This window comes from Tauraco erythrolophus, chromosome 1 (assembly GCF_009769465.1).
Source record: "Tauraco erythrolophus isolate bTauEry1 chromosome 1, bTauEry1.pri, whole genome shotgun sequence".
NCBI classification, from domain to species: Eukaryota; Metazoa; Chordata; class Aves; order Musophagiformes; family Musophagidae; genus Tauraco; species Tauraco erythrolophus.
This window is the reverse complement of record NC_141465.1, coordinates 29,031,737-29,048,167: the sequence shown is the minus strand read 5'-3', so window position 1 is coordinate 29,048,167 and position 16,431 is coordinate 29,031,737. Positions and strand designations below refer to the sequence as shown.

The 16,431-nt window shown below is 45.4% G+C and overlaps 1 protein-coding gene across 1 annotated transcript; it reads left to right on the top strand.

Moving 5' to 3' along the window:
* Positions 1 to 290: 290 nt before the first annotated feature.
* Positions 291 to 6,249, top strand: ADAMTS1 (ADAM metallopeptidase with thrombospondin type 1 motif 1). Its single transcript, XM_086631580.1, has 9 exons — positions 291 to 813; positions 1,252 to 1,598; positions 2,041 to 2,173; positions 2,595 to 2,762; positions 3,073 to 3,359; positions 3,602 to 3,788; positions 3,891 to 4,066; positions 4,955 to 5,130; positions 5,508 to 6,249. Exons 1-9 carry the CDS (start codon positions 291 to 293, stop codon positions 6,247 to 6,249), a joined length of 2,739 nt encoding a protein of 912 aa, XP_086487706.1.
* The last annotated feature ends 10,182 nt before the right edge of the window (positions 6,250 to 16,431 follow it).

Below are 16,431 nucleotides of genomic sequence, written 5' to 3'. Positions count from 1 at the left end.
AGAGAGGGGAACGGCTGCTCCCCTCGCAGACCCTCGCTCCCCGCCGCCGCGCCCCGGCCATGGGGAAGCCGACGACGCCTCTGCAGTGACCGCGGGACCCAGCGCCCGCCCGGCCCTCCCCGCCCCTCCCGCCAACTGAGAGAAACTAAGAGACCCCCATATATTGAAAGCAAAAAATCAAAAAAAAAATTATATATCTCTCTATATAAACAAATAAAGAAATACAAAGGGCTCCGTCAAGCCAGCGGCCGCAGCAGCAAGCCTCCCCCGCCCCGAGCTCGGCGGCCGCGATGAGGACCGGGGGGCGCCTGCCGGTGCTGGTGCCGGTGCTGGCGGCGCTGCTGGGGCTGTGCAGCGCCGAGCGCCCCGCCGAGCGGCAGGCGCTGGTGGTGCCGCGACGCCTGGGCGCTGCCGGCGGCGGGGAGCGCTTCCGCCTGGAGGCCTTCGGGGAGCGGCTGACGCTGGAGCTGGAGCCCGACAGCAGCTTCCTGGCCCCGGACTTCACCCTGCAGTACCTGGGCGGGCCACCGCCGCCGCCGGAGGACGACCTCTCCCGCTGCTTCTACTCCGGCACCGTCAACCGGGACCCCAGCTCCGCCGCCGCCCTCAGCCTCTGCGCGGGGATGCGCGGCGCCTTCTCCCTGCGGGGCCGCCAGTACCTCATCCAGCCGGCCCCCGGCACCGCGCACCGCCGCGGCGCCCACCTCCTCCGCCTCCGCGGGACCCGCCCGGCCGCCCCCGCCTCCCGCTGCGCCGTGGCCGAGATGGGGGCGGAGGCGGAGGCGGCGGAGCCCGAGCCCGCCGGGCACGCAGGTACCGTCGGGGCGCCGCGCCGCCCTCCGCGGAGACGGGAAGGGGAGGAGAGGAGAGGGGGGGGATCTGCCTCGCCCTGCGTCCACCTGCGCGCCGCCTCGACGGGGACTGACGGCGGGGCCCCGGCCGGTGCTTCCTCCTCATCCCCACCCCGAGAGGCGGCGGGGGGGTGCACCCACCTGGATGTGGGTCTGAGTATCGCCCCTCCGTCCGGCGGCGGTCCAGAGGGACTTAGTCAGCCAGGGCTGCCGAAGTTTGGGGGCGGGAGCCGGGCGCGGGGCCGTGGGGTATATCCTTTAGGTGCAAATCTCAAGTATCGGTGGGTTTCATATTCTTCATGGTGGTGTAAAGAATGCCACCAGTGTTGTTCGCAGCGGTGTTTCTCTTGTTGTGCTCACCTGCACTTTCCCTCCCTCTCCCTCTCTTTTTTTAATTCAGAAACGAGAAGCAGAAGGAAGAAACGGTTCGTGTCCAGTCCCCGCTACGTGGAGACCATGCTGGTAGCCGACCAGTCCATGGCCGAGTTCCACGGCAGCGGGCTGAAGCACTATCTCCTGACACTGCTCTCCGTGGCAGCCAAGCTGTACAAGCACCCCAGCATCCGCAACTCCATCAGCCTCGTGGTGGTCAAAATCATGGTCATTTACGAGGAGCGGAAGGGACCCGATATCTCTTCCAACGCTGCCCTGACTTTAAGAAACTTCTGCAGCTGGCAGAAGCAGCACAACCCACCCAGTGACCGGCATGCCGAGCACTACGACACGGCAATCCTCTTCACCAGGCAGGTGAGGGACACGGAGGTCGAATCAATCCCCACGCCCGTTGCTCCCTACCCTCGGAGGCCCCGTCTGTCAGGAGACCTCTGAAAAGGTGTTCAGAGGCAGTCTTGTCTCATCACAGCTTCAGCAGAGCAGGCTGAAAATGAAATGAACTGCTTTTCATTTAGTCGTTTATTTTGCTGTTTGCGCCGTCTCGGGCGAAACTCACAATATGTGCAACGCATTTCTGCCTCGTTTGTTTCTAGCAGATTTAGAATGGAAATTATGCATTTTATTTCTACGTGTAACCCTTGTGTGCGTTCCAAAGACAGATTTTTGCCATCATACCCATTGAAGGGCTGAATATTTATGCTCTTTCCATAAGTGAAGGCAAACTGCCAGGCCTGGATGTTTCTTGCCAAGGTTAAGTCTCTGATCTGATTAATAATGAAACTGCCTTTTTTTACAGGACCTCTGTGGTGCCAAGACATGTGATACTCTTGGGATGGCTGATGTGGGAACAGTTTGTGATCTAAACCGCAGTTGCTCTATCATAGAAGACGACGGTTTACAGGCTGCCTTTACAACGGCCCACGAACTAGGTACTTGAAACTTTGGGAGGTGATTTCACGTGATTAATGGAAGCCAGCTCGATGCCCTAAAGCAAAGAGCTGCTCAGCCCGCACCGCAGGCTCACCCTGTGGGGCACGGAGCAACCCTGTGCTCCCCGGCAGTCGGGAGGGGGCAAAGCTTTGCCTTGTGGCAGGGTTGAACTGTGGAAAGCAAACGCGGTCTGTGCAGCGTTGTCTGCAAGAACTGAGCGTTTGACTAATTGCAGGAAAAAAGCACGTAAGGGGAGCAAAGATACAGTGCCATCTGCTTCAAGTTTGGCAGGATTTGGATTCAGGTTATTGTTTAAAGACCGGGCTATGAGCAGCTCTAGAGTAATATTTAGAATAGTATTGGTAATGCATAGGACAGACTTCCTAAAATGACGAACTTTCCTTTTTTTTTTTTCCTAAGGCCACGTGTTTAACATGCCTCATGACGATGCAAAGCAGTGTGCTGGCATTAATGGAATAAGCCGGGATTTCCACATGATGGCATCCATGCTTTCCAACCTGGATCGCAGCCAGCCTTGGTCTCCATGTAGTGCCTACATGATTACAACATTTTTGGATAATGGTCATGGTAAGATTATTAAGCTTTCCATTCATGTGGCATTTAAGCTCTTGTGCTTTACTGCTTTGCTTTTTCTTTTTTTTTTTTCTTTCTTTTTTTTTTCCTTTTTCTTAACGGAACACTTTCTGCTACAGCATAGAGTTAACCTTTTACATGCTGGTGATGAATTTAGAAGACTCTTAGTTTTACAGAAACGATGGCACAAATTGGCTCAAACACTTACGTTACAAAGCAAGTGCAGTTCCCTTTTGAAACCGAACTCACTGACAGCATCATCTGCCTTTTTTTTTTTTTTTTTCCTTTTTTTCTTCCTTTCTAGGTGAGTGTTTGTTGGACAAGCCGCACAAACCAATCCAGCTCCCTTCTGACTTGCCTGGCACATTGTACGATGCCAACAGACAGTGCCAGTTTACATTCGGAGATGAGTCCAAGCACTGCCCTGACGCTGCCAGTACATGTACAACGCTGTGGTGTACTGGCACTTCTGGAGGGCTACTCGTGTGCCAAACCAAACACTTCCCTTGGGCAGACGGCACCAGTTGTGGGGAAGGGAAGTGGTGCATGAATGGCAAGTGTGTGAATAAAACTGAGAAGAAGCATTATGATGTGAGTATTCTAAAAGAAATTGGAATGTATTTGGGTTGCACAGTAGCACGAGTAGTGCTTCAGTGGGAGTAATCTGTAAAAAGTCTTGAGTAAATGGAGGCAGATGGATAATAAACGAACTTAGAGCTTTTTTTTTACAAGTGGCTTAGGTAAAAATGAGCATGATTGTGGTTTTTGTGGTTTGGTTTTGGTTTGCTTTTACTATATTAACTTCTTTGTACTGCTTTTGCTTGTCATTCCAGACGCCGGTGCATGGGAGCTGGGGGTCCTGGGGGGCGTGGGGAGAGTGCTCCCGGACCTGCGGTGGTGGAGTGCAGTACTCCTTCAGGGAGTGTGACAATCCCGTCCCTAGGAATGGGGGAAAGTACTGTGAAGGGAAGCGAGTGCAGTACAGATCATGTAACATCGAGGACTGTCCGGACAATGATGGTAAACTTTTCCCCATTTCTGAGGTGGAGGAAGGGTATCTCGTGCAGTAAGAGCATGTACAGAAGATGCTTTAATGTCCACCTATCTTTCCTCTGCCTGCAGGCAAAACCTTTAGGGAGGAACAATGTGAAAAGCACAATGAATTTTCCAAGTCTCCCTTTGGAAGTGGACCTGCAGTGGAGTGGACACCCAAGTTTGCCGGTGTCTCTCCAAAGGACAGATGCAAGCTGGTCTGCCGGGCAAAAGGAACAGGATACTTCTTTGTTCTACAGCCAAAGGTATTTCAAAACTATACCTCTTCCATCTAATCATGAATAGGATTTGGTTTTCTTCTAACTCTTTATGTGAAGTTAAGACTCAAGGAGTGTAGAAATCTGAAATTATGTCTTTATCGTGTTTAGGCTAGATTTTTCCTTCTCTTCCTACGTGTACAGCTTGAACAGTGCAAGCATGTTTTAATTATTCTGGCACAGTCCTTCCAGTTATTTCACACATACCGCCTCTTCTACCCACTCCACCCTAGTTTCCTTTCCTCTCCTTCCACCAATTTCATTACATTGAGATATGTTCAGAAAGCTGTGGGGGTTCTTTGCCAAAACATTGGTGCTTTCTCATACCAGTTGCTAATATGCTGACAGCTTAAAATAAACAAAAGGAAAAATGTTTGTCTTGCATAGCTACTTGAACTCACTGTCATAAGGTGCTGAGAGCCAATAACTACCAGGGCGATGACACAGATGTTTTTTGGAGAGCAGTACTCCTAGAAATAAAGGATACACTAAACATCATTAGAAGCAATTTTGATCCTGTACTTTGAGAGCAGTCATTAGAGCTTTCTAATGACGATAGAAAACAATGTTATTCTTTATATGAAATCAGTAAAAGAGTTCTGTGGGGGTCTTTTGCAGGGAGATGGTGTTAATAAAAACTGAAATTGGTTGTTTTTTCCTGTCACCATGGCACCATTTTTGCAAGTGAGATGAAGTAGCACTACATACCTCCAGCTATCTATGGCTGCTTTGGTTTTTAGTTTCAAAACCCCTGAAAATACTGGTGCTGCAGGTCTTGCACCTGTCCATATTTTGCATTTTGTACGTGTCTATTACGCAATTTCAAAGCAGTGCGCGTCTTCTAATCAAACGCCCTACTGCTTGTTTCCTGCAAAGGTTGTGGATGGTACCCCGTGTAGCCCTGATTCCACCTCCGTCTGCGTCCAGGGACAGTGCGTAAAGGCTGGCTGCGACCGTATGATAGGATCCAATAAGAAGTTTGACAAATGTGGTATCTGCGGTGGCAACGGATCCACTTGCAAGAAAGTGTCTGGCACACTTGTTAGAGCAAAGTGAGTATATGACTGCTGCTGCTGTTCTGTTCTGGTGAATGTTTTGTGGGTGTAAGCTTTGGGTTTCCAAGTCAGTGAGATGTTACCCCAGTTTATCGTTGGAACCGAGATTTGGTCTGTCAGAGCCATCTGACTGAAGATAACTTACAGTGAGATCCCAGCGAAAGATCCCAGCCCCTTACATGTGGACACGCCTCTGCCATAGCAATAAAGTGGGATGTGACTTTGGAAATCCCTTAATCTGTTAATTCATTTAGGTCTACAGCTCATGAGCTTAACGCTTCGGCTTCAAATGAATTTCAGTCTTGTGCTGGGCAGCTTCTTCCCTTTTGCAAGGAAGAGTGGTGGACTCAGTCTTTCCCTTTTCTCTTGGACAGACCCGGCTACCATGACGTCGTCACCATTCCAGCTGGGGCGACGAACATCGAGGTGAAGCAGCGAAACCACAGGGGCGCGAGACATGACGGCAGCTTCCTCGCCATCAAAGCTGCTGATGGCACCTACGTCCTCAACGGCGATTACACCCTGTCGACGCTGGAGCAGGACATCACCTACAAGGGCAGCGTGCTGAGGTACAGCGGTTCCTCCGCCGCCCTGGAGAGAATCCGCAGTTTCAGCCCTCTGAAGGAGCCACTGACCATCCAAGTCCTCACAGTGGGGGACCTACCGCAGCCCAAGATCAAGTTCACCTATTTCGTGAAGAAGCCCGTGCAGCCTGGGTCGGAGAAGGCGCCCAGTAGAAAGAAAGAGTCCTTCAACGCCATCAGGGAGATCATCTCCTCCGAGTGGGTCATCGAGGAGTGGGGCGAGTGCTCCAAGTCGTGCGGTTCAGGCTGGCAACGGCGGGCGGTGGAGTGCCGGGACCCCCAGGGCCGGCCGGCCACCGACTGTGCCCAGGAACTGAAGCCCAGCGATGTCCGTCCGTGCGCCGACGTGCCCTGCCCGCAGTGGCAGCTGGGGGACTGGTCGCCCTGCTCTAAGACGTGCGGGAAAGGTTTCAAGAAGAGATTGTTGAAATGTATTTCTTACGACGGCAGCGTCCTGCCGCAAGAAAGCTGTGAGCCTTCCAAGAAACCGAAACACCTAATAGACTTCTGCAACGTTACAGACTGCAGTTAAATAGTTTAAGTTGGGAAAGCTAAATTTTTTTATTATTATTATTTTATTTTTTTTCCTTCATAACAGTGCACTGAAAAAAAGAGGGCTAGAGGCAGCGCATGTGTGTTTGCATACAAAATTCATGGTGAGGATCCGTTGAGGTGGGACAGTGCAAGTAGCTTTAGTTGGCGTTGCATCCTAAAAATACCCTGCCAACTGAAAATTTGATAGGATAGCAGATCCATGTCACTCACTTGTCCAGCAGATAAGGCCCGAGGGTGTTATAATTGCCTTTTTTTAAGTCTGTTACAAATTAAACAAAACATGAGCAGTGCCCAAAACGCATTTAAGCAAACATTTTGGGGTTCAGTTAGTTCTCCATTCTTGGGATTTATATTGTGGTACTGATCAAGTCCCCACGTGTAGGAAGGGGAAGGAAACGGGAGCGGAAAAGATAGCTTAAAATAATTGGTCAGGGTTTAGCTACCTCACGAAGGGCAAAAAACAGGATTGGAAAAGGAGCTTTAACTATGTCATTCATGGCTGCTATTGTTTCAGAGAATAGTTTTATATAAAAATAAAGCCATATTCTCTACCTGTAAAAAGTAAGAAATATCAAGAACAGTCAGTCAACTCCACGAATAACTAGAACGTCATTTTTTTAAAGTATCTTTATGTCATCCCAATGTGCCTGTCCGATTCTTTCGTCCACTTTGATGCTGTTGCGGTGACATAGGTAATCCAGAGGCTAGAAAAAGTGGAAATCTTCATGGAACAGGCAGCGTCTTTGAGTAGTTGCTCTTTGTGCCTTCTGCGTACCTTCCACTGGCTTTTCTGATTCGAGCTTGGTCCTACCATCTGGTCAAACAGACTGATGGTATTTGTGAGCATTTGAGTCATGCTTACCCCAGCCAATGGATATTATTTGCATTTCGGTTAAAAAAAAATGAAAGAAATCCCGCTATGAATGGGAACCTCTCCTATGTGGCCTCTGATGGGTTTGTAGTGCTCAAATCACCGATAAGGCAGGAAGACAAAGCTGAAGGATAGCAGGTCCATCCACAGCAGTACGCCAGCGTTCGCATTATTGAAGTTTGTGCCAGTCCATAGACGATGAGAGAATATGGCTTTCCATATGTATATAGTAAAATATATTACTATAGATTTTATATACTTTATAAGTATTCTATATTTCTTTCCCTTCTGGGAAGGGTTATAATTTGTAATAAATGCATATAATGAGCGTATTTATTTTTATACTTCTTGTCTAATGTGATCTTCTAAGTTATCGCTTTTTTAAAAGGACATATAACAAGGATAGAGTATTTATACAGTATAATATGTTACTAGAGGTAATAAATGAACCCTATAAATTTTGGAAATGGAGTGTCGTTATTTCACTGAAGTAAAACTAGTCCGTCAAGTGGAAAGAGCTTGGAATCTAAGGCAATGTTACGAAAAAAGCTAAACCACATTTTTCAAGCTGACTGGTAGCTTAGGCTACTAATTGACTGTGTTAGTGAAGGGGTTTGGAAAACTCTACCCATAATGTCATATATGACATTAAAAGGGGTAATTTTGTATTTTATTACTTGACCACTAACAGGGTGCTCAGCACTGTTGTTCCATCTTTTTAAAAATGGAGTGCAACTAGACTGATACCACTGGTTTTAATGACTGCTTACAGAGGGAGTATTGCTGTCAGCGGTGTTTATAACCAACAAAATACTTAAAAAAGTAGTAGTTTTACCTGCTCCACTTAGCCTTACCCTACTGGGAAAGAAGCATTCAAAATTCAAAACCATTAACTAGCAGTCAGAGGTTTCCCCTCACAAATTTCTGGAAGGCCTCCTCATCATGCTTTTTTCATTAGAAGTTCTGTATGAATGCGCTGTTCTAACGCTGTTGGTAACACGTTTTGTAACGTTAAAATACATTCTAAGCATCAAGATTTTTGCTCCCTCATTTCTGATCTCATGACCACTGCAGTCGAGGGAAAATCTTCTGTTGAACTCGGTAGGATTTTTGCCATGGAATTTGAGACATCAGTCATTTATGAATACTTCTGGCTTTGTGTCATGTAAAAATCTATTAAAACTTCCTTTGCCAATGTTTGGAGTCTGTCTTGCAGAAATAGTTCCCGCTTTATTCCATGGATAAAATCCTGGCCCCTCTTAAGCACACAGAAAAGTTCTCATCACGTCACACTTCATTGAGCATTACTTTGTCTTTGACACGCAAAAATACTGGGGAACATTTTATTTCTAACATTATTTAGGAAGGAGTCAATCACTTTCTGTTTTTAGAAATATCTCAAAGTATTTCTAAATACAACAAATATTTATATGTATACATACACGTATATTTTACTACAGCAGGTTAAAATTAGGAATATATACATTTTCAAGAGAAAAAAATAGGCATTTTTATTTTCATTCTCTGCTCTTGTTCTTACTCCTTGTAGACTTCATATCCTAACATGTAGCTGATGGTTGTTGTGAAATGCTTTCCATTTAAAAGCTGAAGAGCCACAGTCCTGAAACTGCAAGACCCTGCCATATCTACAGAATTGGCAAGGTCCCACGAGTGCTGGGTGACGATGATTGCCCAAATTTGTTCTCAGCTCCCTAGAAGAAACATTCAAAGCAAGGCTAAGAAAGCCCTGCAGAGGAAACAGCTTCTCCCAGACCTACCCATATCAATTAAAGCAAGCCCAAGGTGCTGGTGTACTCTCACTTCTTGCAGTAGCATTTGAGGAGGCTTTTGGGAGAGAAAAGTGGTGTTTCACAAGCACTGCCTTTCCTGCTGAAGGGAATTTGGATCCAATCAAATGCAACAGATTCTCCCTTTTTCAACAAAAGGTGCTGAAGCGTTCCACATTTCCTAGATTAGATCAGTCAGCCCCGTGGTTAAGTAGAGCTAAGTAAAGAGTCAAAAGACGTGAGGGAAATCAAACACATTGGGTATTTTACAATAGCAAATGGCAATAACAACTTTTATTTTTTTTATACTCTTGTAAACGACTGCATAACGAAATGAGTGATGAACTAATAAAAAGTTATGATATAATGGCAGCCTATTTGCCATGGTGGAATCTGTTTCTTTAGAGCATAAACATAGCAGCAGAAGGTCAACTCGTTACCCATATTTGCAGTGCAGCTAACCAAGACTGCATTTTCAAGTCATAGTTTACTGACTACATATTTTTCTTTTACTAGATCATGAATTCTCAGCAGTTGCATCTGTTATACAGTAATATGGTTCATGAAATTATATCCTATTTTTAATAGAGCTGGGTCATAGAGAACGTGCTCCAAATACTGTATCAATTCAGCAATGCGATCAAAGAACTTCTAAAACCCTTCCAAAGCACCCTTTAGCTACAAGAAAGTCTGCTGCTCTGGGTCACCCAGCAAGGGGAAACAAGCAAAAACAGTGGAGCATAGTTTAGCTGTGTAGCAATGATGATCCCAAACGCATCCCTTACACCAAGAGTCTGGCAATTTATAGCTTTCATTACAAAGGACTGGAGAGTTAAGTGCTTTTTGTGTTCAAGTTTGTTACTGTGAGCAGGAATCTCTACACTTTATTACTGGCTCGTAAGGCTCGCTCTCTGGAGCAGAAGGGGCACTGAAGCTCGTGTTGGGGTGAGGGTAAGAGCTGGTGCTTTCTGCCAGCCGAGAAACTCTCTCCTTGGGCCAGAGCCGCTGGTTCCAATGATACCCAGATGGGCTTCAGACCCTATACGAAGATGGTTGTTTTCAACCAGATTGCCTCAGCTGTCCAGCTTGACAGGTTGGGTAGGAGGTTTCCAGTGCCCACATAAATAGGTTTAGCTGAGTAGCGTGGTCTTGGTAGATGAAATCTGTGTCTTCAAGTGTTTTCAGATGTGTGGGGAGAGGCAGGTGTCTAAATGAATGAAATGTGTCTTCCTCTATCAGCCTTGGTTTCATTGCTTTCAAGTTGAGTGATCTTCCAGTTCTTGGTAAGGCTAAAGTCTCTCTGTTGGCAGAGTGGGGCGAGCGAAAGCAACGTAGTGAGTAGTTCTTTGCCTTTTCAGGCATCATGAGACTGAAGAAAAACTTTCCAGCCTTTCAGTGGCCTTAAAGAGCTTGGCATTTGGACAGAAGTGCCGTCTGAGGGCTAGATCTCCGGAACCAAATCTTCAAACTTCACCATCTAAGTTAGAAAATAAGTTGGAGTTCGAAGAGGAAAATAGTTATGCTGGAGAATTATCTTCCAGGCTGATTAGATGTAAAACTGTGATGTCTGAGCTGGGTAAGCACTGTAAATGGTTCTACTAGAAAATCTGGAGTAGCTGTTTTCCCGTGGCACTGTTAAAATCATAAATAATATGATTTACTGCTTGAAATTTTATTAACAATAAATGGGAGGAAAAAAAAAACCAACCCAGGTGCTGCATTCCCCTCTCTTTAGTCCAGCTGTTGTTGTAAAAACAAGAGCTGTTGGTGTCGCTCAGATAACGATTTTGCCCCTGATTGTAATACGTATGGTTTCAGAGCAGAGAAAGGTTGGTTGCTATTATAGAAGTTGGTTCTGTGTGAGCTTTCAGAGTGAAGAAATAATCCCATATATCTGGTATGGAAAAATCCTGAAATTGTCCAGAGCTGCTGTATACTTTAGCACCCAATTCCTGCATTTCGGAGCCATCAGTTGCCTGAGTATATTCAGAGCTATAATTTTAATGTCAGGACATTGACTTACAGAATAAAGCCCCCAGAGCTATGTATATGAACAGCACTCTGATTTGCCAGGTACTAGCAAAGCTGGCATTTCACCTTCTGAAATGCTGCTCCATATAGCTTGTAATGTGGCAGCTGGATTCCTTTGTTTGTAGTTGCACAGCAGCTTTCAGTCAAATCAACATCTCCAAGCACATGTTTCAATAGAAGTCTGGCACGTCTTGTACAGAAAAACAACCAACACCTTGGGTTTTATCAATACCACATCACAAGGGGGTAGGCAGACATGATTTGTTGAATGTTGTAGGACGAATAGGTGATATGGTCTAGGTGGGGAGAAAATTTTACACAAAATAGCTTAACCCACTAGCAAGGTTAGGGAATGGAGAAGAAAATACTCCTGAGGGAAAGTCAGAAAGGCCGCTTCAGAAGAAGAGCCCAGACTTCTCAGAAAATGTCTGACCGTAATGTCTGACTTCTGCTCATCATCTGGCTATGAAACTGCTCTTACAGCTTTGCCTCAACAGCTTGACGTTGTTCTGGGCCTCATACACCTGGGAAAGCTTTTCATCCCATACATTTGCAAACATGCCAACTAACCACATTTGGAGCAAAGATCAAATCCTGTGCGATATGGTCACAACTGCTTTAGTCCTCAAGGCAAAGAAGGTATAATTAGGTGAGAAGTTTTCTCTCACAAAGGTCACACAAATAGAGTAAACCGATTGCCTGCCCCCATGCCCCTCTGAAAACAGGGGCAAATCCCTAGGACGTGTCTAAGCTACGGCAGGAGTGTAAGTAAGCATGCAGCAATACCCCCCATTTTATACAAACATTAGCATTTTGCCCCATTTTGCATCAACTGTGCACTGTTACAACACGTGTAGGCAAAAAAAGAGCAGACCAGGGTATTGCTGACTCTCCTAGCGGTGCCTGCTCGATAGGTCTTCCATGGCAGCGCCGAACCTTGATGGTCACCTAGTGAAACAGCAGCTACAAACATGCATTCGTGCTTGATATTCCCCCTCAAAACACAAAACAACCTGTATCGCCAGAAGGGAGGTCAAAACACAGTTACCAGATTCACAAGTGCTGCAATGAACGTGGTGGTGTAATAAATGCTTGTGCTCCCGAAGCCTGGGGCAGACTGATCACTGCTGGAGATGAAAGCAGCATTGTTTGGACTCACAGATCTATTTTACAGTACCCGGCAGTGTAAGAGGGTCTTGTGCAACAGAGATTTAATGTTGGGCGGTAGAAGTGCAGTTTCATACGGTACCTTTGCCCGTAAGCTGGCTACATGTGCTTGGTAACTTCAGTGTGATGAAGGACAGTCCTTTGTCACATTGCAGCCTGTGACCATTAGCTAATGAGAACCCAGATGCCTGGACAATATTCAGATTTAAGCATCCCAAATCTTAGTTGAATCAGCGCAAAATCTGTCATCCTTAATATGCTGTAGTTTTGTGTAAGAAGGCTACAAAACCAATTTGAGTTTCTACCAGTTCAAGATTCTTCCTAGATAGTCCGTTTGAAAATTAGTATTTTCTCCAGTATTAGTTGCACTCAGCTATAATATATTTTTCCTACAAGCACAAAAAGGAGCTGATTGTTCCAATGTAGTGGGAACAATTGGAGCTAAGGAAAGAGGGAAGTCATGTGGTAGAGATTATAATTAGGCAAGCTGAAAGCAGTGGCCATTTTAATTATGCACCAATATATTTTTCAGTATAACTAAGACAATATGCCTGTCTTCTCCCAAACAGTTTAAGTATATACTGCCACTTTGTAAGACTTCCACGTACAAAACTGGAGATGAAATTAGGGATGAGAAAACAACTGAAATTCAGTTATTTGGATTTAAAATTTATCTGTCAAGCAACACATGCTAATAGAGAATCTTTTCTAATTTTCCTATTCCATTTGAAAATAAATGCCATAAAAAATTATGAAGCTTTAAAACAATTCACTTCTGTTTTTCTTATTCTGTTTACTTTATTTTCTGACAACCAGACTGGCAAAAATAATGGATGCTGCGATGCCAAGAAAGAGCAATGCTCAAAGATGTACACTGAAGGCACAGCTAAGCACAAAAAAGTGGGTCATTCTGCAATGTCTGGCAGATGGGCAGTGGCTAAAGCTGACATCACCAGGGCATCGTTTGTATTAGAAATGGCTTCAAAGCGGCATCGATATTGACCACATCCTACTAATGGCTGTACTTCTTACGTTTCTCGCACATGTGATCCACTTCTGCCTACCAAGAGCTCTGAATAACTAGCTTCAGCAGCAAAACCATGAAGTACTCTTTAAACTGAGCCACAAAACTGGTCTTGTTCGTAGCTACGTTAATAAAAGAAAGATGTCTTGTGGGTACAGCTCTGATTCAGCAGGGCACTTAAGCACATGCTCACGCCCATCGTGATTTAGGACAGCACTGGTTAAACTTGAGAGAAGCAGAAGAAAAGCTTGCCTTCTTTTGTTGAATCTGAATCTTAATTGTATGTTGAATGTTAGCTCCAGAGGCCAAACTTTGATCAGAAGTTTATCATAGAGGTAAAACCGTGTCATGAAGGGGAAGGGAAGGGAAGGGAAGGGAAGGGAAGGGAAGGGAAGGGAAGGGAAGGGAAGGGAAGGGAAGGGAAGGGAAGGGAAGGGAAGGGAAGGGAAGGGAAGGGAAGGGAAGGGAAGGGAAGGGAAGGGAAGGGAAGGGAAGGGAAGGGAAGGGAAGGGAAGGGAAGGGAAGGGAAGGGAAGGGAAAAGGGACTTTTGTGGAATTATTAATTGTGGAAACTTCTGAAACATATGTCAGAAATCAGATTCCTCCATCAGGTCTGGGCAGATTTAGAAGTGAATTAAATGTAATGTAACGTCCGTCTCCTTTTTCTCTCCCAGTGAACCAATACGCACATTTGGGGATATGCTAAAATAATGAAGACTGATGTTTTCCATTTCTCATTATCCTCCTGCTGGAACAAGTGCAGAGCACAACACGGAAGCACTAGAGGGACTCAGCTGCCTTTGATGGATTAAAAAAAACCTCTGCACATGTTTCCTCTTGAGTCTTTTAATTTATAGTTTTATTTATTTGTGCTTTTAGAGGAATAATAGTTGATATCAGAAATGAGAGCCCCGAGAGTGACATGTGAATTCAGCTCCAGCTGGAGCAGATCCAAGGGGACACTAACAGCTGCCTGGCAGACAAGAAGGTCAGATGCATTAAAGTGTATAAATGTAAAAATCCTGCATAAAATAATTCAGAGTCTGATGTAAGCTAGTAAAAGCCAGGCAATTCAGAGCTAATGCTGCCATTTGCATATGGACAAAAATTTGTATAAGCGTGTTTCCAAAGCTCAGTCTGAAGTAATGGATATTACCCACATAAGGACATTGGCTTTGGTGAGGCTAAGTCATATACTTACAACTTTATTCCAGGTTTTAAATTAGATTCCTGTTGGTCTGACTTTAAAAATCAGTAGATTGCTATTATTTAAGCCTGTGACACAGATGTTCCCAGCACTGCATGATAGCTTTAACTGCGAAGAATGAATGAGCAAGCTCCTGCCTTTGGGGTGTAGGGCAGAGGAGAAGGAGGCAGAGACTGACACTGTCCTGCTGAAGACACCTCCGGTGCTGGGAGGGCTGGAGGCGGGGCTTTGCAACTGGACTCTCCTGCTGGCAGATGGGCTCTTGAGAGTTTGGGGACAAAATGTTCCTGGATGACACGGACCAAATATTTGTTGGGAATTTGACAGGTATGTGAGCGCTTGAAACAGTCTCTGGGTGGCTTACAGCAGTACAGAAATTTCACTTTCTGGTGTTGAGAGGGACATGTAAAGACTTGAAGGAGAAAATGAAGATATTAGCAACATCAGCTAGTTCGAAATAAGCTGGTGACATCATCTTGGTGCCAGCTGTGCTTCGGGGTTTTGCAAAGCAGCCTCTTTAGCCAGGCTCCCCTTCCCCAGCTTCAGGTACTGGCATTTCCCTTGGGCTTCAAGGCCACTGCTGAGCCTCAGACCGATCGAAACCCACTCCGTCGTGGGGCCAAGCACAATCGTACGCTGGCCACAGCCAGAGTGAACCTGATCTGAGCTCAGAGCTATCGAAATAATTTGCATGTTTGGCATCATTGATTCTGCACATTGCTGGTTTCTCTCAAGACACATGTTCTCACTGGTAGCATGCAAATCATTTGTTCAAAGCACAAAAAATAAAGCCAAGGTTTGCACGCTGCATTCCCTAAAGGTACTAGGAGAGAGCTTCCCATTGGAAATGGTTGATCTGATGACCGCAGACTACCTAATGCGGAGCAACAAAGCTGCCTGTAAAGATGAATAGGACATAGCTTCCAAGAAGAGAGATAGCAGGTCCCAGTCATGCAGCTCAAACAGCTTTGCAGTGGCAACACTACAAAGGACCTTGTTAAATCAGGAGGGGGCGAAATCTAGTTTATTATCTCCAGCAGAGACCTGGTTTAGTGACTTGCCCTGAAGAGGAACATTGCGTGAGAGAATAGAAAATACAATTTCATAAGGTTACTGTACTTACTGTCCAGGTGTTTTCTGCTGTTAGTTCTGGGGAAGAATCACTTTTCTTTTTAATGTCAGTGATGATGGAGAGTCCTTTGGCAGAACTGGGTTGAAGAGTGAGGTTTGACCTGGTGTTATCCAGACAGTCCCATGAAGACCCATGAAGATCTGGCCTGTTGTGTAGCAATGCTGGGAGATATGTAGTGGAAAATAAAAAGATGGTGGATTTTTTCAGCTCCAAGAAAATGGATCCTACAATTTGCTTTCAATTTCAGCTGGATGCCAGGAAAGTGCTTCAAAGAATGGAAATCATTTACTACTCAGGACCTGAACTACTAAAAGATAAGTGTTTGGCACATACGTTTTTGGACTCTAGAGGATAATTTTTAACTTACAGGCATGCTGCTTAGCTGCTTTTTGACACAATTCACATGGCCATGGGTTTTTTCATCTACCTGAGTATCTGACATCCTGAATGTCAAGTGGCCTAAAGGTACTTCATGTGGAGCTTGATGTACATTCTAGCCAGCCTGTTCTCTTCTTGCTTCGGGTCTGCCTACGCGTCTGACTAGTGAGAGCTTGTTTGCTTTTGCTAGGGGCTGTTTGACAGACTCATGCAAGACCTGCCCAAGTAAGGCTTGCTCTTAAAAGCATTGCTGGCATAGTAATGTCATTGAAGAACATGGAAAAGAAAAACACAACCCAATTTGTTACAGCTGTAACAGCAAAAAATCCTAATGAAGAGGCATTTATACTGGCCTAAGTCCTTTATTCTATTCTGAGAACTGATCTAAGCTGTACCAACAAGGAAATTTCATTCGCTGATCTAAGTTAGGTTTGCACTTTCACATGTACAGAAATAGCTCCACTGGATAAAGCCATGTTGGCAAACCCAGTTACGTACAGACAAGCATTAAATAGCTTTCTCTTGCGTGCTTTAGGAAATCAGTCTCCCTCTCCTACTTGGT